We start from the raw sequence: 20,526 nt of genomic DNA, 5'->3' as shown, positions 1-20,526 counted from the left end.
ACAAGCCTGTGAGCATCATAGGGGTGAGACACTAAAATCTCCAGGGATCAAGATTAAAGATGCTATTAGAAGAAGCAGCAGAGTAACTTGTTCTTCAGCAGGAGGTTTAATGCCTAAGATGGTGCCTTAGCAACTGAAGCACAGCATAAAAGCATTAGGTAAGACGGAACACAAAGGTAAAATGATAAGCAGGCAATGAAAAATGAAATAAAACAAGGAAATAAGAAATTACATTTTCCTTGCAAGCATTTAACTACCCAAAGATCTCTGGAGGTGCTAATTCCTACTTCTCAACTTTTTGGCTAATTAATTTTTTCCCATTCTAAAAGCCTCATTTTAATTAGCTCCCAAGTTGAGCTGCCATGAAGAGGTTTTGTTTTCATTCTCTTTTTTCTATATGTAAAAAAGACTGACTTCAAAAGTACATACTCATTAAAAATAATTAGTGATTTAGATACCACTAAAATATATTCAAGGATACTGGAAAAATAAGTTGGGGTTTTGTCATAATTCAGTTGCTTAGTATCACAACAGAAAAAAAAAAAGAGTCACATATTTAAATACAAGAAACCCTCTAAGTAGGTTAGTCTTGAAGTCACTAGTGTTTAAAAAGAGACTCATGTCCTTTAGCCAGACAATGGACAGGTGTTTACAATAGCTACCACAAAACACTTCATAGTTGTCTTCATTACAGCTTGGAATTTTTCATTCCATAAAATACTGCCTAAAGAGTATATGCATATGCAATACAGTCAATAGCACAGCAAATGTGGAAATGGCATACCTGACAATTTATTCCTCACATTTACATAGCTGTTTTAACCCTCAATCAGAATTTTCAGAGTTATAAATAAGTACAGAAATAAACCTTTAGGTCAATATGTATCTGTAACACATTCATCTGTCAACAAGCTGGCAATTAGTATGGATTAAACATGAAGTCCATGAAATGTTATGCTACATAAATGAAAATTATGTAGTAGTTTTTTTAAACTACTGATGTCTTTCATATAAGCTTTGCAATATGAATGTTATCACAAATAGAAAATTAAGCCAGGAAGACAGAAATTTCTATCTTTTTCTTTTGTATTCCCCAAGTAGATGATTCTATTTTATTCTTATTTTTACCCAGGAAAAGCCCAAGAAGTATTTTTCTAGGCTGGATTGAACATTTTGCTCATCAAGGAATAGAGCAGTCTTATTAAGTGTCTATCACATAAAGCAACCCATCAAAGCAAATACAGGTTTAACCAAATACAGGTTCAACTTAAAATTTACCAATGCCAGCAACATAAATTAATGCAATGCCTTTGATTCTAGAGTGCAATAACACTGTTCTAGTTTACACAAATACATGATTTAACTATTTCTCTGTAATGCTGAGCTTTCTTGCTGTTTTTGAAAGAGAAGCATGATAGGACATCCCTATCAAAATATTTAGGTTACCACTTAATTCAATTCTACTTAAAGTCTAAAGTTTTGCAACCATTTTACATTTAGCATTCATTTCTCATGCATGAGTTGACCCACTTACATATGCAGTAAATCCATGCCTTTGGGGATTTTTCTGGACAGCTTGCTTTACTTCCACCACACAACTAATTTTATTTTGTCAATACAGTGAGCAAGGTTACAGTCATCCTGTCAAATTTATTTATTTAAATTAGAATCAGAAAGACTATACTACTCCTAGTGGAACTTCATGGAAAACTTTTAAAAACTTGGAGGCTATGTAGTTCTGCTATCAACTGATTTCATATGAAAGCACTAACACCAAAAAAAAAAAGGCAATAGTTAAAATAATTTATTCTGTAAACTTAAAAAATAGACTTCTGAAACTCTAGAAAAATATAAGAAACTACAATAAGTATCCCATTATGCTTGCCTAAGAAAAAGAGAGAAAAAAAACTTTTTCTAAACAACCCTATAGAATAAAGCCAGATGGAATAAGATCATTAAGAACCAGATATGTAGGTATCACATCTGCTTGCTTTGACTTATCAGAGATCCACTTAACCTAAAATATTTCCCCTTGCATCTCTGAGGATTCACATTTGAGAAGCTTAATTTGGGGTTGCTTACCATCCTCACAATGGGGCTGCTAAAAGGGAACTTTCCCCAGGCAGAAATTGTCCCAAGGTCACAAGCCATTCAAGTCCAAATACACTTGTGTGCAACGGAAAGGAACTTCCATTTTACACACTTTGCTGATGAGTTTCTTTCACACATTAGTAGCTTACCAGAACCTCAGTACAGATTTGCACATAGTGTTTCAGTGGACTTACCCAAAGGCCTATCTGAATTTGCAAACCTAACACTCTTGTGGGCAGTATGAGATACAATAAACACTGCACTAACAGCATGATAAATCCTTATTGCTAATGCTTACAATTTTTCCAAACAAAGTTATGCCTCGGGCAGGGGTTTGTTTTCCAGCTTCTCAAAGACAAAATACTTCTGCTGTTTCTAGAAAAGAGTTATGTACATTTCCACCTGTGCTACAGAAGAAGCAGCTTTACAACATCACTCATGGACTCTAAGGCTTCTCCTGCTCTGGATCAGGAAGCTGACCTTTAGCAGGTGAGGAATGTCACCTCATTAGCGATATCTGTTTTACTACCCCCATGGAATATGGTCTGTAACTGAATTATACATGGCTGAAAACTGAACATCTGCTCGCTCAGCAGAAATTTAACCATAGTTTAAGTCATCTAAATTATTCAGTTCCACCTGTACTGACAGTTTCATACAGAATTACTGTAATGATTATCTGACATTCCAAAAAGTATCCTTCAAGTTGGCATTCTGGAGTCTAAAAATACTGTTTCTTCCCACATGTTGGGAGCTATTGTTATGTAAATCACAAGTATTCAGAAAGAGAGACCAGAAAAGAGAATGTGAAAAAGTTATAGGAACAGAAAGAGGAGTCGATGAATCACGAACACACTGCTCTGGATTCTCAGCAATCTCTTCCTCCCCAACAAACAACTGTAAAATTCCCTAGCGAAGGTTGTGCCTCCCTCTACTTCTAATAGGAGCTTACACCGAAGATAAGGGTTTATTCTAGGTGCTACTTACTGTATTAGCATGAATAATGTCTGTGCTTTTGTTCTTCATTTAAATAAGGACCACATATCCACATCCTCCATAATGGAGAATTCCAATACCTCCTTATTTCTTGGACAACTCTGAAAATAATGTAAATGAATACAGTTAAAAAAGCGAGAAAGAAGCTTTGATGAAAACTCCACAAAGAAGTCATAGGTTGTTTTTACAATATTTTATGGCGAGTGGAGTATCGAAACAAACAGTAAATCGACAGTAAATGGAAAAAATATTAGAAAACTGAATACTTGGTGACACAGGGATCACAGCAAAAAGAAGTAATAGAGCCCAACAAAGCAGCATGCCACTAAGTATCTTCAGAATTTTTCCTGAAAGTGTAGGTAAAGAATTCATATGCATTGGAACTGATTTAACACTGTCTCTAATTTTGCATATTTTGATAATGATCAGTAAAGAAAGATTTTTCATTTTTAAGTAGAATACACCTTGAGATTTCAAAATACTTCTCAAAGCTTTCTATTTTCTCATTTAGCATGAGTTCTATTTCAAATATTACTTACAGTTCCTTAGATTCACCATTTCTTAAGAATGTGTTCAGTCATTTGTAAAATTTCTGAAATCTTACGAAGTATAAAACCTATGTAAAAATCTGCAAAAAATACTCATGGTCACTGAAAATTAATGTAATTCTTTTGCTAAGTAATTTCTAAAGCATTTATTAGGATTTTACTCTTTAGGGCAGAATGATTTCTGAAAATCAGAAATCAAACTTCAACACAGAACTATTAGAAAGTCAAAGGACCTGAGGCTTCTCAGAATTTCCATTTCTGTGAATCGACACAAACAAGCTTAGAAGATCAATCCACAGAAAGAACAAGACTGGACTCCATGTATGTATGTTCACTGCACAGGAGCACAGCAGGAACGCCACCTTCTTGCAGAGATACACTCATGTTAGCAATAGGAATGACACATTCAACTTTCTTGTTTCCAGACAGAAAAAATGCTGTTCAACTCAAATGACAGATGCTTAATAACATGAGTTATATGCGGATATTTGAAGTGCAGCTGTGTGGAATTAAGTCTATAACATACCAAATAATGAATACCTCTTGGAGTTACAGTTCATGTTAAACTGTCAGAGGTACCAAGGGCAGCAGAAGGCAATCAGTATCAGGGTGCATCTGGCTGACCACACCTGTCACAGACATGCAGCACCAGGGCACTGCTCAACAAGTGCTATTCCATCCATGTTAGTCGACACAATTGTCATACATAAATAAGTTTATGTATGACATATTTTCCCCATTAAACAACAGCAAGATAAAAATAATTCTTAGGAATATAAGGGTTTAGGAATAAAGTATTAATTACTTCAGAAGCAGTAAAACCCCAGCACTGCATAGAAGAGCATAAGTTCTTTTTGCATACAATTTAAAACACTTACCCAGTCTCTCCGTTGATGTGCCAGCGTTGGTTTTGTGAAATGCAGACATTGATACTGCTGTTAATTTTTCTTGTTCCCTATTCTACTCCTTTACTTGAATTCAATGGAGGGAAAAAAGCACTTATGGACAAGTATCTGCAGGCTTTGTGCTGTGAATCCTACAAGTGGAGCTCTGGGCCATGTTGTTAACATCTTCTCCTGCCAATTTTCTCTACAATCTGTTTTGGCAATTTAAGAGATCATTTTATGTTTGAGCAAGTAAACAGACTGAACAGCTCTGCCAATAGCTTCCAAATAGGGAGCCATGGCTCAGTGTCTGTTAGGGACAGTTTCTAATTTTAGATGTGCAGATGTGCACAGCTACAGTAGCAATGTGGTCTGTGTCGTCCTTTACTTGCTACTGAAGATGTATTTTTAGTAGTGCCCACTTTCCTTGTAATTTGTGTCTTTGTCCAAATAGTAGGTATTCAGTTGATTCAAATTATGGGGGAATTCCTGTCCTCCTCTGCATTCCCTGAAGCTGTATACATTTAACTGGAGATAGAATGCAACCCTTGATAATTAAAAGCCCCACACCATGCACCATATTTCATTAAAGACATTTAAAGAAAATGAATGCGCAGCTTTTCTCATTAGAACCCACATACAACACTTTCAAGAATGCTACAAGATCTTCATGCACTCTGCATCCAAGAAACACTTCACTAACTTCAGTTAAGGAGTTCAACTCCTGATACTTGGGAAGCTGCTCCCTTACCCCATAGAGGGGTGACTGAGTGACCTTCTCTTCATTAACTCTACTGTCCTTCCTAAGTTCGTCACCAAAATAGGATGCCTTGGAAATGTGTTTTCTAAAGCAGATTTAATCTGTTTATTTATTTTCCTTTTTTGCATTAAGGTACCATTTTCACTTCAGATACAACCCAAACCTACTGGAAGATGAGTCACATGCAAATAAATTAACAACATGACTTCCTTTTGTTGTCTCTCCAAGAGAAGAAGGGCACAAATTTGTGGTTCTTCTTGCTCTTAAGTGATTCAAGTTCATAACAGCATTAATGCCAAAGTGAGGAATGCTTTTACATGGGCTCTTAATGCAATGAGCACAAGCACTGTGAAAACTTCCATGCATCCTTCCAGCCATACGACCAAGACAGCAACCTCTACTATCCAAGCACTGGCCTTTATCTTAATGAAAGCTTCTCACTCCATCAATATGTATGGACACCTGTTTTCTTTAATACTTTGCAGACATTTACCAGAAGCATATTTAAGAAAGAGCAGCTTATTTCACATAGGATAAAACACGCTTCAAGTCATATATCGAGGCATAGAAGTGCAGTGGCCGTAAGCTGCAGCACATTGCTGCAGACTGCTGAAAGTGTTCCATTTCCCCAAAGAAAATAGTACTAGATTGAGTTTCTACTCCCTCATTTAGCCCTGTGTCATGATAGACCAACATTTTTTGCCATCATCTTTATTTATTCTATTCCTTTTGCCATCTTAATCTCTTCCTTGCAAAACCAGTTTGCAGCTAGCTTAATTGCAAAATAATCTATAAAAATACATAGGGTTGGGGCTTTTTTCATTTTGAGAATATTTGCATTCATTCTGAAAACCTCAAAGTTCAAAATGGACAAAAAACACTACAAGGTCCTTTGGCAAAGTGTACGCATTTCTCTGTGAGAACAACATACATTTTTTTGTGTATTGACTACATATTTAATGTGAAAATATGTTGTATATCTGCAGAATTAGGCTCTTAATGTTAAAAAATCATGAGATTAAATTTCATCCTTGTCTAAGAAGCTCCACTCTGGTCCTGATACCTCCATAAGAACCATAAAATAAAGCCCACAGGTTTTGTCTAAATCTTCAGAGGAAGGATAGCTGGTGGCAAAACAACAACCAAAACTCAATCCCTTTATCTACCCACTCTCCTTCCACTCCCCACCATGTTTTTTCCTCACAAGGTTTATATTCATAGCACAAGAGATTCTTCAAAAAGTCAGAGTACTGCGCTAATATCCATATGCTGCCAAACTTTGTATCAGGTCAAAAAAGACAATTATTTTCAAAATATTTATGCTACTTAGCATTTATTAGTATATTATTGTTATTTATTTTCATCACTTACTTACCCCTTCAATGAAGTAGTTACAATTTTGGTTCAAATAGGCTCTTTGAGAAGTTTCTAGTACTTCAAGGTGAAATCAAAACTAAACTGAAAATTAAATAGATATATTAGTATTCTTCCATTTCTCTGTATATGAAAATTAAAATTATTTTAGTATTATTAAAGTGCTTACCTTTCAGTGTCTTGAAATCTTAATTAGATCCTTAGTCCATGATGTATACTGCTTATCTGACAAATACAGAAACTACTCTGTGTGGAAGGCCTTTCTATAATACAGGAGCTTTCTAATTAAATTGATGTTGTGGCCTATGCAGAAGTATCTCTCTAGGATATAATGCTATAAATTATTATTTCAATGTAAACAGAAATTAAACACAACTTCTTTTATCATGCACATTTAAAAATTCCATTTTACCCTTCAAGACTAATTATTTCTAATTGGGTCCCTGACTTGGAATCTCTGTCACCTACATACATTAAGAAAACAACTCTCTATTGCCAAGACTGGAGAGATCAAATCTATATTGTTAAGAATAGCATGCTTATAAATGAAGAGAAAGTAGTCACACATGCAATGACCAAGGGAAAAATCCTGAAATAAAGCCACTTTTCCCATTTTAAAAAGCAATTTCTGGACCTGAAAAGGCAGGTACTTATCTTTGGTTCAGGAACCAGATAGCATCATAAATCATGGAACAAGATCTTCCATTAGGACAGAAACTCCATTGATCCACTCAAAAGTAGAGATGGGAAGAAAGCCCTTTCCCATGTCACAAAACCACTTGTTTTTATTATCTCCTTTTCCCACAACAGAAAACACAATGTGCTTTGAACAAGAGATAAGAGCAAGCAAGTGAGCTGTGTCCTACTATTCTGTAGTCTGATGTTGAGGGTACTTAGGAGGTCTGAAAATTTTTCTTGGCAGGCCAATATCCCAAACTGAGCACCACAGGCCTGCAGCAGGGCACTGCTCTCGGTCCGTCCTTAGAGAGCAGACCCATGCGAGGGATTAAGTATTCACCAGAGCCTCACTCGTTTCATCTCCTTGATGCCTTCCAGAGCTACCCAACAGAAAGGAATCACTCTTGCTTGAGGAAGTTCTGTAGGTCGTGAGAGGACCTAATTTAACTTCCTGGTCTGAATAAAAAATGCAGCTTAAATGCAGATTAAAACCAGGGAGTCGCTGAAGTTTCCCAGATCCCAAATGGAAGTCCTAATGGCCATGTTTTTTGCCACTCCAAAGAATACATTTTTCTCTCTTACAAGCCAGTAATTTCAGTTAGCCCCACTATGAACATGAGATGAGCTTTTTGTTCTCATCTTGTTTACATACAGGAGCAGTTGCACGGCTCTTACATTAACTGTCATCTCCATTGGCTCCAGGAAATGAGCCTAAATTTTTCATCTCAAAGACTGGCTCTAGACATCAAAAACTAGTGAATGCTTTGGCAGGAACAGTAAACCTCCACTGCTGTGAAAAATAAGTGTTTTCCAATGACTTTTTTCTTCAATAATATCCTAATCTGAAAAAAAGGTTTTTTATTTCAAGTAAATAAATCCCATTATTTTCATCTGATCATACTTACACTGTGTGTCTCTGATGCCTTGCTGTTATTTTATTACTACAGACAATGATTCAAGAATATTTTCTCAAAATAATCTATAGGGACAAAATCATGCAGCAGAAGAATGATCAGAAGGGAAGCCAAGACAAGTGAATAGTATTGATTCTGCATCTTTTCTAGTTCAGACTAATTCTTACCTATTTCATACGTATCAGAATTTGCACTATGTATCACCAATATTCCATCATGCAGTGAGTTAAACATGCTACAAGAGAATGCAGTACAAATAAATAACTTTCTTAGCGAAGACATAAGACAGGAAAAGTCCCATTTTTAAAAATCCCATTCCTGTAAGCTAATGAAATATGTTAGGTTTTGCTATTTGCCATTTCTTTATCATCTTGTAGAGCATTGTCGTGCATGTCTTTTCTTTTAAAACTCAGCAACAACATTTTACCTGCTAGAAAATTCCCTCTTGCTTGTTTTGCTAACTTTGAGAGCTCCTGCTAAAAAAGAGGCAAAACTTTTTAACTTACATAATCCATATACTTTATATAAATAAAAAGTAAATTAAAAGTTCCAAAAGTATTCTTACTTGATGACAAATTATTAGAAGATCAAAAAGTGTCAAATCATTTTTATAAAGAAAATACTTTGAGCATACTGATTGAAAGTTGGAGAGGTGAACACACATTGCCAATGTGCTGTACAAGTCCGTGGTATTTCAAAATCTGACATACACAAATCAATCACCAAAATCAGACTGTTCACTCGCACAAACTTCATTGAAAACACCAACAAACACACCTTTTCTTAGACACACTACTTCTCCACCTACAATCACTTTAGGTTGCAGTCACATACATTACTGATTTGTTCCTGAGTCCTTTTCAGTCTTTGTAACTCGGGCGTATCGGTCACAATACTGAACCCTCTTCCTTTGCTTTCTTCAAAGTCTCTTTTGTATTTTACCTACAGAATAGAAAATACAGAAGAACAGGGTTGTTTTCATTTTCCACAATGTGCCCCTAGCGATTTAGTATTTATTTTTAGTGTAAATAAAGCACTTGCAAAAGGCTTTCAGCCTTTAAAGGAGAAGCCTGCCTTTATCCACTAACAGAGATAAACAGCAACTGGTCAAAATTTCCCAGTGCTCAAGCTAATGCCTCCCTCCAGGGGTGTCATGGGCTCACCTCTATGAATACTGCAACTGTGGAAATATTCTCTGTGGTCATTTCATTCTCAAGCCAGTTACCACAAAACTATAGCACTTACACAAAGCAAAATACCTATGACTAAATCTAGAGGTCTTCTAATTCTTCTAAACTTCATATTTCATCTTCTATTCATGATTATTCTACCAGTCTCTTTCCCAGCTGAAACATAAATTACACATTAAAAAAATACTGCATAAAAAGAGTATTTAGAATATAATGAAGTCAAACCTTTATAAGTTATGGAATGGCTGCCTGTACAAGCTTAATTTGTCCCTCTTGCACATATGCATTTGGATATTGTCTTTAATCAGCTATTCATATATTTTCCTTTGACAAGGCCCCCTGCTTCACTGTGTACACAGCAGAAATGTTTCCATAAATGTTTGTGTCCTTTTTTTGGACCAGACTACTCAAATCCTACCATCAAGGTAGGAATATTAGTTTCCTCAGAAGCTTTTATATAGCTCTCATCACAGCCATTAATCAATCTTCATAATGCACCCTGGAAAGTGGGAATGGCCATATCCACACTACAAAGACAACCTGCAAACTGAGGTAAAATAACCTTAATTTCCAAAAACATACAGGGGTCTCAGGGTGTTCATTCTCCAATTCCTAACAGTTGAGTATGTTCAAATTAGGCTTGGTTACCTCTACAGATACCCAGGACTTCTGCAAATCAGTCTTGGGGTACCAGCTTCAACATAAAAAAAAAAACAAGATAAAATCTTTAAAATCTTAAGCCACTGTTGAGCAACAGATAAAACTGCATCAATGGCAGTCAGTCCATGCCTCCACGGATGGATTCAGCTACCTTACCCATAACAACTTCCTTTTACTTCCTATACCTCCTGCTTTGCTCACTACACACACCCAGATCCCGCAACACCTGGGAGAGCTGTAGCACAGATAAAACAAAATTCTCCTTCACACAGCTGATAAGCAGAAAACACCCAGCATAGTCACCAAATTCAAGGTTGGCTTAGGCTTATTTCACAAGCAAGCACCTAATGGTATGATGGTGATGCACACCTCTAAATCACAAAAGTTAAGTTTGACAAAGCTATACAATTATAGTTTGTCCTTCCAATCCTAAACCTCAACCAGTATGCTAATGACTTTTGCTTTTTATTTACTATAGTTCAGACTATAGTAAATAAATTTATTTTATTTAAAATTTTATTTACTATAGTTCAAACAAATCCTTGAGACACAGCAGGAAATTACCACATCAACAAACTACCATTTTTCCTGTGTTTCAGCTGTAGAGCTAGCTGTAGATTTCATACAAGTATAATATTTTTATGGCACCCTAAGAAAAAGGAAACACTTCCTTCCACTCAGGCTTTTGAGCAAACCATGGGTTGATTGGACCATGCCATTCTGTTCATCTCCCCCTGGTTCAAGCCCTCTGCAACTTTCCTTCCATTTGACCACCATATTTCAAGTATCACTTTGTCTCATTTTGATTTTCTAAACTAGCCTGGTCCATCTCTTCACAGCTTCTTGTTAAATCCTTTTACCCAAGGCACTCCAATATTCATTGCCAATTATCTCCCTTCTACCAAATGGCTCTCCATCTTCACACTGACTCTCAGGCTTCCTTAAACATACTGGGTGGACATGCTATTCCAGACCCGTCTGGTGCCAGGAAAGAGGTCTTAGGAGTATCTCTGAACTTTCTATATTTGGAGTCATACAAAACTTTATCTGCATTGGACGTACCTCCATGGCCAAGGACACATGACTAGGATAGAAGACTCTTCCAATTCAGCAAGCTTCAACTCCTTAGCCCTAAATGCTAAGACAACTGAGCTGTTCAATCACTCAGTTGAACCAACTGCTCGAAACAACCAACCAACCTGTCAATAATTCCAAGTAAGGGAATAGTCTCAACCTTGGAAACTGCAGAATATTTTGCACAAAAATTTCAAATTTGGCCTGAAGCAAGCAGTGGACATGGAAATGTTCAGCCTTACTGCTTGAAGTTTACCAGAATTATGATCCAGTGAACACATCTCAGAAATGGGTTCAGCCCTGCCTAAAAGAGAGATTACCTATTATTAGAAAGGGCATTTCCTGTTATTAGTTCCAAATGTACTAGCCATTAACTTCAAATGACCTTTATTCATCTTACAAAGGAACAGAAGAAGGGGAGGGGAGGGGGGGGGAATTAGATAGTTTTAACTTAATATTATTTTAATCCCTCAGTCAGATAAAAAGGGCTCCTACTGTCTATTAATAAATCACAGGAGTAAGGTTAACTACAGTTCGCAGAGCAACTACTTTGAAACCATTAAAAAAGTAAATTATTTAAAATATTAGCAGAGTTAATATATCCATTATTGGATTTTGCTCCCTAAATTCAAAATATAGGTTTGAGCTATAAAAATCACAAAGTAATATAATGTTTCATGAAGAAAAAAGCTCTGTGAAATGTGGTCCACTAAGACTCCTAGTTAGTGTAAGTTCAAAAGAAAAAATACCTCCGTTTCTAGAAAATATTATATTATAAAGATGTCATAAGTCATTTAGAACTGAGAAGAATATTCTGTATAGGAGCTGCAAACATCACTACAACAAATCATTTAACTGTACAGCATGCCTGTCTGGGATGGAGTTAACTTCCTCCAAAACCACCATTACAGTGCTGTGCTTTGCATTTGTACCCAGAACAGCTCTAATAACATACCAGTGTTTTGATTACTGCTGAGCAGTGCTTGCACAGCATCATCCCCAACATCACCTCTGTAGGCTGGGGGTGCATGAGGGGTTGGGAGGTGACACAGCCAGGACCCAGGTGACACAGCTGACCCAAACTGGCCAGTGGGATGCTCCATATTTTAAAACATCATGCACAACAAAAGGAAAAGGGGAGAGAGGACATGAGTGACTAAGGCAGTCTTCAGGAACAGCCACTATGTGTACCAAAGCCCTACTTCCAGGAAGTGGCTGGACATTGCCTGCTGATGGCAAGTGGAGAATAAATCTATTTGCCTTTGTTTCTGAGTGCAGTCCTTGCATTTTTCCATAACACCTTGACACATAAGGAATTTAGGGGGGGTTTTTTTTGCCTTTTTTTCCCTCTGTCCCACTGAGGTGAGGGAGTGAGAGAGCGGCTTGGTAGGCACCTGGCAGCTAGCCAAGGTCAACTCATCACAAACTGAAACTCCCAAAATTTAGTTTTTAAATGGAAATGTGTAATCCCTAATGACTGAATCATAAATGCAGTCATTTCCCACAAAGATGATTTTTAGTAACGCCTCACCAAAATCCCAGTCAGTGGCTCTCACTGGCTCTAAAATGCAGTCTCACAGATGCAGAGCACCCTCAGTGATGTCTACCCTGAAAAATTGATCTTCTGAGAGGCAATGTGTGGCATAAACATTAGAAAATAAACCGTAATAAATAACCATAAATGAAAAAGTTTTAAATGAAAATATTTCATGAGAAGCAATTCTACACAGACCCACAGTGAAAGGACTAAGTGATTCAACAGATCTTTCACAAATCAAGCTTCTCAGATTAGTGACATTATCAAGAGATCTTTCAGACACCTAAAGAGAGGAATGTGTAAATCTACTCGTGAGGTCAGCATGAAGTGAGACATGAAGCATGGATGGGTCCATCTTACTGTGAAGGACAGAGGGCCCATCTTACTCTCTACATAAAATATTAAGTTGGAGAAAATGTTGCTTGTATTTTTTTGCAGGTACACTTGGCAGCAAAGCCACCTATTAGGGCAACAAGATTCATTTTGCTTGGGAAAAAATACTCTGAAAATATAAATGGAGCATAAAAGATTGATCATACTTTTGGGGCTTTTGGCAGCTACCCATAGTCCAGCCTCATTTACAATACCAAAAGCATGTATCAGTTGAACAAACACCACAGGAGTCCAAAAACACTGAAGAAAAAAATACTAGAGAAAGAATTCAACATAGTTGATTATCATGCTCATCACTGGAGAGCACCTCAGAAACACTATTAATTCCATCTCCACCTCAAAAATATATTCAGCCACTACAGAGCACATAGAATTCCCCAAAAGCTATGACAATATTAGTATCCTGTTACAGTTCCTTCTTCACTTTCCTGTACAGACCAGGCAGTTTGAAGTTCAGTCTCCTTCCTTATCCAATACACTGCACAGCCCCACAGATTGTAGCATCATCATTTCTCATGTCCAGCAAGGAAGAAATAAGCAGGTAGAATGAGAATATGGGACCCCTCACACCCACATTTGCCCCGAGAGGAACATTCATAGACCTACAGTCTTTACAGTACCCTGAATATTTATGAATTTGTTTCAGTATGCTGTGTTTGAGGCTTGCCCAGAGCCATCTGCTCCTTCTGTGCCCAGCACACACAACTACTTCCCAAAGGTCACCATCTGCTAATACACTGGTTTTTACAGACTGGCAAGAAATCCTCTCCCACAGTACAGGTCCTAGAGGCACATCTTGGCAAAGATGCCTTTGTTTGGCTCAGCTTCTTCCATGGACCACATAGGCTATTGGTTTTGCCTCAATTTATCTTAATTCTTACAAAATTAATGGCAAGACAGAGACAAAATTTACCCTGTAAATTAGGTTTTTATGATCATTACTAAAACAAATGTTTACATGTGGATCAAATGTAAATAACAATTCTAAACTAAATTCAGTAAGACTTCTTTTTAGTTGACTAATCCTTTTTAGGGAGGATCAAGACACTGTCCTATCTGACAAAGCCAGGTTTCAGTCTTTGTGGTGTAGTTTGTCTTCTAACACTGTCCACAGCTCTATATCTCATTAATCTTCTGCTCATATTAGAGGTACATTTAAATCCCATCTAATACCCAACAATTGGTACCCAATAAGCTGAAGCATTGCTTCTCCTAATGACAGTAAAACACAGTCTTCACACTGTCACTCAGCTAGAGCTATTATCCACAGTAAATCTAAACAGGAATACAGGAATTGAGAATTATATCTATGGCAGACCAAACAGTCCTGAAAATTTTTATATGAACTGGAAGCTCTAAGTTGGGAATTCCTTAGGGAAATCAAGGAGCCATAGACTCCTAAAAGGCCACTGATGAATGAGTTTTGCTGTAACAGGGGCCTGCAGGGTTACAGATTTCATCACATTTCTTTAGATAAAGCAAAACAAAAATTCCCCAAGACTGAAATTTGCAATTTTTTTCAAATGGTGTTTAGAATGCACAAAGTCATATTTTAGATTTTTTTCCCCTTTCTTGTGAGGAAAAAAGCCATTTCCACAATTCATAGCAGAAGCATTCATCATAATAGTTGAAACTTTCTGAGAGACGGAAGTTTCTCATTCAAAGTAAAACTGAAAGCATCAATACTCCAGCACAACAAAAAGCCCTTGTAGTTACATGGAGTAAAACTTTTAAGTGCCATAGCTATCATTAAATATTCTTTCTACATACCTCATTCAAACATTGGGCAAGTCTGTGCCACCCTGTGAAGTACAGCCTCAACAAGTCTCCGACCATCTGCAAATCTTTGCACTGTAATTTCCTGAAGATCTTAGCAGTTTTAGCAGGGAGCTACTGCTAAGTAACAAAAATCCTGGAATCCACGTCATAACAGTTAAAATGTTGGATGGGGGCAAATTAAAATATATAAATAGTAGCTCTTGAGAGAATGTCTCTACAATGTGGTCTCTTTATACCGAGGATGACTGCAAGCGGCTCACAGAAAACGCATGGGCAAAAGAGTTCCACACCCCAGGATGTGCAGTGACAGGAAATTGGAGGCAGTGAGAGATCAAAAATTTCAGAATGAGAAAAGGATGGAAGTCCTCCATTTGGATGTATGACAACAGCATGTGAACAGTAGCTGGGATCCAAGTAAAATTATGACAGAAGACAGTGCAATCTGATACTGTTTCAACAGGCTTACATCCAAACAAGTCAGCTAGGCTCTACTCCATCAAAAATCACTTCCACTGAAACTACATAGGTACTTCTGCACAATAAATAATTTTTACATTACTAAGTATGCTCTGAAGTGCCTTGCACCTTGTTTTGCTCTTGGGCAAACTGGAAGTCAGTGAGATTCTACTCTTTTCTATTAAAACGTATCACTAATGTTTTCCAAAGGCTGCACACACAGAGATGATGACACAAAGAATGGGCCAGTCTCAAAACAAGCTGATTCTCCTCCATGTCCACAAGTGATTATCATCTGTTTAACTTGCACAATAAACTTTACATCCACATTTTAGAAGTAGTAAACTAATTCTGTGCAGAACTGCAGCTGACGAGATAGGAGGTTGCAACCTTCATGACAGAGACATAGCGTCAGATCTTCTGTCCACTCCCTGTCACTTGGTATATACTGTGTTTGAACTACTTTATCTCCAAGAAACAGAAGTCTGGGGAGGTGAAGGATTTCTTACTCTACCACAACAGAAAGAGAACTGACTTTACCATATCTCATCTCCAGGCAGAAAATGAAAGATTGATATATATAATCCAAATGTAGCCTGCTAAATTGCCACAAATTTTAATAATACCCTCAAAAGTGAAACCAGTGACAGCAAACTCCTCCAAACAGAATGATAATTATCCAACATAGCAGGGGAGTGGGAAGGAAACACATTTAAATGTCTCATGTACAGATTTGCTAAATCCTGGAATATTGCTTTTATCTCCAGGGTCTGAACTAAACATATAGGCCCTGTCTTGCTGTTTTCATCACTGGGAAAGAGAATGGCCAGGCAACCACCAGGACAACTATAAAGTTATGAGCTGTGTACTCTAAAAGAAGTATGCAGTAAATCACAAGCATGTGAGCTGCTATATGCCTACACTCCACAACAGACAGAAAATACATAGCTGCTGGTTGGCTAAGGCACCAAGACTGAGCTAGCAAGTCCTGCTGAGAGGCAGGATGTGTTAGTTCAGGCTCAGCACCATGAAAACCACGGTCATGCAGCCTATAGCTGGCTCACAATACTAGCAGAGCTCAGAGGCATCTGGCCACCGGGCAGCAGAAAGATATTAACACAAAATGCACATCCACACAAAAGACAGGCAGCTACAGCTATTCGGGGCGGGGGGGGGAAATAAAAAAAAAAAGAAGCTCAAACACTCCCTTCCCTGAAAAGCCCCACCAAATAAAATCTCACAAAACCTACTTAACAAATATTCCAAATAACATGATGGTCATATTTATCCAAGGAGCACAGAATATTCGCACAAAGAATCAAGCCAAAAATTGAACTAAAAAATACAGCATGGCATATAAAGATTGACCACAAAAGGGATGTAAAGAAGACTGACCTCAGAAAATTGTAATACAGACTAAGGGCACAAGTTATATTCATATGGTACAAAAGGTAACCAAAACAAACACTAATGGGCAACAGAAGTTAGAACATGACATGTGAAGAAAAAGAACCTGCAAAACTTTAATGAACAACTGCCAAAAAATCACTGAATGTTCACTGCTGTAGCAGAAGAAAGAAGCTGAAATGAGTCCAACTGAGAGACATTGAAATTGCAGTCCAGAACAAACTGCAGAGGAAAAGGAACTGAAAAATCAAAATCTAGATTTGAGCAATGCAGATGTGCAGGCACATAGGAGTCATAGGAAATAACAAAACACAGTGCAATTATACCCTCTGGCCTTTGGTAACAGCTTAGCAAGCTTGGGGCCTCTCTGTCACTCAGATATCATGTAGCTGGCACTTCATGCACCACTCACATTAGTAAATATCCTCTTGTCTCATTCAGCTACAGCTCCTCTTGTTTATTTGGTAGAGATGGTAAGGACACACCATCTCTTATTCCACAGAGTTAACAGATCACAATAGATCATTTGACTTTAGGTGTTCTTATGGAACCTCCTTACAACTGTTTGTTGTGCCAGTTATGGCTTATTTCTTGAAAACTGATATATCAAGTGGGCACCTGCAGTACAACCCTGGTTACAAAATCCATGCACAATGCACTCAACTTGTGCCCTCTTGGCCATATTAGTCATGGATATCTCATGCAGTCAGTTCCTCTGTCCCTGTACAACCAAGGCCAGGGGAGAGGGACTACCTATCAATTCCTCTTAACTGTAAGCAAATTCTGAAATCCTTATATGTTGTCTGTCTTCCAAGTTATCTTTTTTCCACTCAGTAACAAAGATAAAGCCAAAGCTATTGAAGGCACCATGAAGCATAGGGCTTTAGAAGGAGCTTCCTTTTCAGAAGTTGGAGGGAAAACGGAGAAAAAAAAATGAAAGTCCATAAAATCAGCTTCCAGTTAATTCATACTGCTTGGCACCCAGAGATTATTCTTAGTTAAAAATCTAGGCAGAATTTGACTGTAAAACCCATTTTTAAAATCCTAAATTCTCTATTTTGTTCTTCATCTTAAAGCAAGAAGAAAATGAAGGTGAGTGCAAAATAATACACGTAATAAAGGTAATTTCATGCCAGAAAATACATAGTGGGCAATTCAGCCTTTTATGTTTAGATTTTCATTCATTTTCAACTCTGAATGCCACATATGTCTCAATGTCTTACTAAATTTCAGCTGCAGAAGGAACAGACACAGAAAATATTTTGTCCCAACTAAAATTCGAGAACTACCGTAAGACAAATGTTTGCAAAGATGACTGAATCCCTAAAAATTATAATCTTTGAAGAAGTCCATTAGCTGAATCTCTTTGAGGGAATAATTTCTTATACAATTCAGTATGTAGGTAACCACCAATAAATGCAAATCGAATATTTACATCAGCAACCTCTCAAATAACATAACAAGTAGAGTAAAAATGTTAGACAGACAGGAAACCCCTACAATTTCAAATTTATAGCCACATGAACTGAGATCAGAAGATGCCAAAGGTCACCGGTAAAATCAGAGTTGCAACTTGGTTCTGACTTTTTTTAACACATGGTGATGCTCAAATCACCTAAATACACAGTTTCCAATACCTCCAAATCATTTGCCTCTACTCCTAGGAAATGCTTGCACTGCTAAATCTCATTTAAACCCCATTTGCAAAGATGATACTGGCGCATGACTCCAGAATCCCTGGCTCAAGTTCATACTTCCCCATGCCCATCAGGAATTGAACCCCAGTCCTGCCACAACTGACTGGAAAAGAGATAAAGGTTATCCTCAGCTGTTAACACTAAAGGGCCCATGGGATACCTATGAAAAAACCTTAGCCACATACTCAAGGTGAAAGCCCCCTAGAGAGAACAAGGCAACCCAGGGCTAGTTTTGAGGTGTTGATGGTAGAGGGAAATTAGGCTGCTCCATTTGTGAGTTACCTAAGTAACATGGGCAATAAAAATACATTCAGCTCCCTCATCCTCCCACCCCATCAAAAACATTTGCTACTCAGACTCTCACTTTAACATCCTAAAACTGAGATCAAACAATTAAATCATCATCCAAGCCTGGCCTTCAATTTTACGATCTTCTTTGGGTGCCTCAGCTAAAGTTTTTTACAGTTAGTAGGAAAATTCTAACTACATTCATTTTATCCTTTAATACCATTATACCAGGGAATTCTTCACATGGTGATACCTGGCCAGAAAGAGTGGGCTTGTTGGACAAAAGGCAGATGTCACTACACACAATTTCATCAACCAACTCACCTTCACAGTGAGTGGACAGAAAAGACATTTTTAGATAACTTGGCTCATCCTGAAGATACTTATTTTTTTTAAAAAGCCTATATTTAAAACATCTTTAAAATACTTCAAAATGTAAAAATATGAGTTAAAACTACCTAAAATACCTTTAGGTATCTTAAGACAATATCTAAAGATATCTTAAAACAGATACATACAGCTAGGTGAAATGAACTCTATCCAGAGCTCCAACACTCCCCATATTATACTGTCTGTACTTTTCCTGTCATTCCAGATGCTAATGCACACTGATACATTATAGTCCTGTAATTTTGCTGTATTCTCGTGAGCTACTTCAAAATAAATTCATGACCAGTTTCCTGAATGTCCACAATTCTAGAGTTGCACATAGATGCCAGTACTGAGTTTGGTGTGGGATCAGTTTTCAGACACAGAAACTATCAGCTGCATACAGCAGTGGTTTTTAAATTGGGAGCTGAATCACCAGATTTTTTCAAACTGTGCCTGTAGAGCAATATGTAAAACTCAACTAAAAGAGTGGTTATTTATGAAGTGCAAAGGAACGAGAAGGGCAAGTTACCCTTTAAATACATCCATTATTCATTCCTACTGAATACACATGACTTCTGCTTCAAACAGCGAGGGATATGTTGTGAGAGATGCCCTTCTAATAAAAACAAGGCAGGAATGTTAGTACCAGAAGGTTCCCTGCAGGCTAAAAAGTGACAGTTGGCTGGGCTAGGATCAGAGTAAAAAGTGGAGTGTAGCAGCAGAGCCTGCTTATATAGAAAAAAAAAAGTGTAAAGAAAAGAAAGCATCCACAAATTCAAGGAATTACTTCAGAAATTAACTGGAAAGTGTTGGGGGGGGGAGGGAGGGGAAAAAAAAGAGAAACACAATTGCTTCAGAAAAGGAAGAACAGGCATCCCGAAGGAGCACACAGGGGCTGTACTTTCCATTTCTTAGCAGAGACGTTAGCTAGTAATAATGAGCAAGCAGTAGGGGAGGGAGGGAAGAGGAAGAGGAGAACAGTTGCAAATCACCCCAGCTGTAAAAACTGCTCTTTGTTAAATGGTCCTTAGTGAGTGGAGAGAAGGTAAGCATTTAAAGAAATGCCTTTGTTATTTAAATGGTATCTCATGCTTCTTTTTTAAAACTTCCTTAGAAATGTGTAATGAAAGCAACTATTTTTCAATTCCAATACATTTTTAATTTACTGACCAAGGAAAACTAGAAAAGAGGTCCTTCCTTCTTCTAAAAGAGACAAATTACATTCCTATATCTGATACATCCTACCTTCTGATTGCGTTTACATTTTTGAAAACATTACACAGATGCGCTCTATCACTACTGTAAAGTCCTCTATTTGTAAAACATAGACTGATTCTGTAAACTTTTTCATAACTTTCAATGCTGATTATTTTTCTTTCTCTCCTCCAGTAAGAAGGAACTTATCCTTCCCAGTACAACATAATATTT

General features: G+C 37.4%; 2 protein-coding genes across 21 annotated transcripts in view; both read right to left on the bottom strand.

The window, feature by feature from the left end:
• The window catches only part of LOC110470607 (nebulette), a 135,223-nt gene extending 126,909 nt beyond the window's left edge, over positions 1-8,314 (bottom strand). For 4 of the 15 annotated variants that reach the window (XM_085565686.1, XM_085565747.1, XM_085565733.1 and 1 more), the window contains exons 1-2: positions 6,655-7,017; positions 3,079-3,188 (exon numbers count right to left, since the gene is read on the bottom strand). Coding sequence is in view for 4 of the 15 variants with exons in the window: in XM_085565712.1 (XP_085421838.1) it covers positions 3,079-3,089 (11 nt within the window). In the remaining 11 variants the exon portion in view is untranslated. Of the gene's footprint in view, positions 1-3,078; positions 7,018-8,236 lie in introns of those variants that run through there. The other 11 variants (XM_085565671.1, XM_085565727.1, XM_085565710.1 and 8 more) reach the window with 8 other exon arrangements.
• LOC146768136 (LIM zinc-binding domain-containing Nebulette-like) overlaps positions 7,156-20,526 on the bottom strand; it is a 115,316-nt gene continuing 101,945 nt past the window's right edge. For 2 of the 6 annotated variants that reach the window (XM_085565807.1, XM_085565835.1), the window contains exons 4-5: positions 9,080-9,187; positions 7,156-8,721 (exon numbers count right to left, since the gene is read on the bottom strand). In XM_085565807.1, coding sequence (XP_085421933.1) covers positions 8,584-8,721; positions 9,080-9,187 — 246 coding nt within the window. In that variant the 3' untranslated portion in view covers positions 7,156-8,583. The remainder of the gene's footprint in view (positions 8,722-9,079; positions 9,188-20,526) is intronic. The other 4 variants (XM_085565822.1, XM_085565831.1, XM_085565817.1 and 1 more) reach the window with 4 other exon arrangements.

Source organism: Lonchura striata, chromosome 2, assembly GCF_050655825.1.
Source record: "Lonchura striata isolate lonStrDom1 chromosome 2, ASM5065582v1, whole genome shotgun sequence".
NCBI classification, from domain to species: Eukaryota; Metazoa; Chordata; class Aves; order Passeriformes; family Estrildidae; genus Lonchura; species Lonchura striata.
The sequence above is the reverse complement of the archived record's forward strand: the minus strand, read 5'-3'. Positions and strand labels throughout refer to the sequence as shown.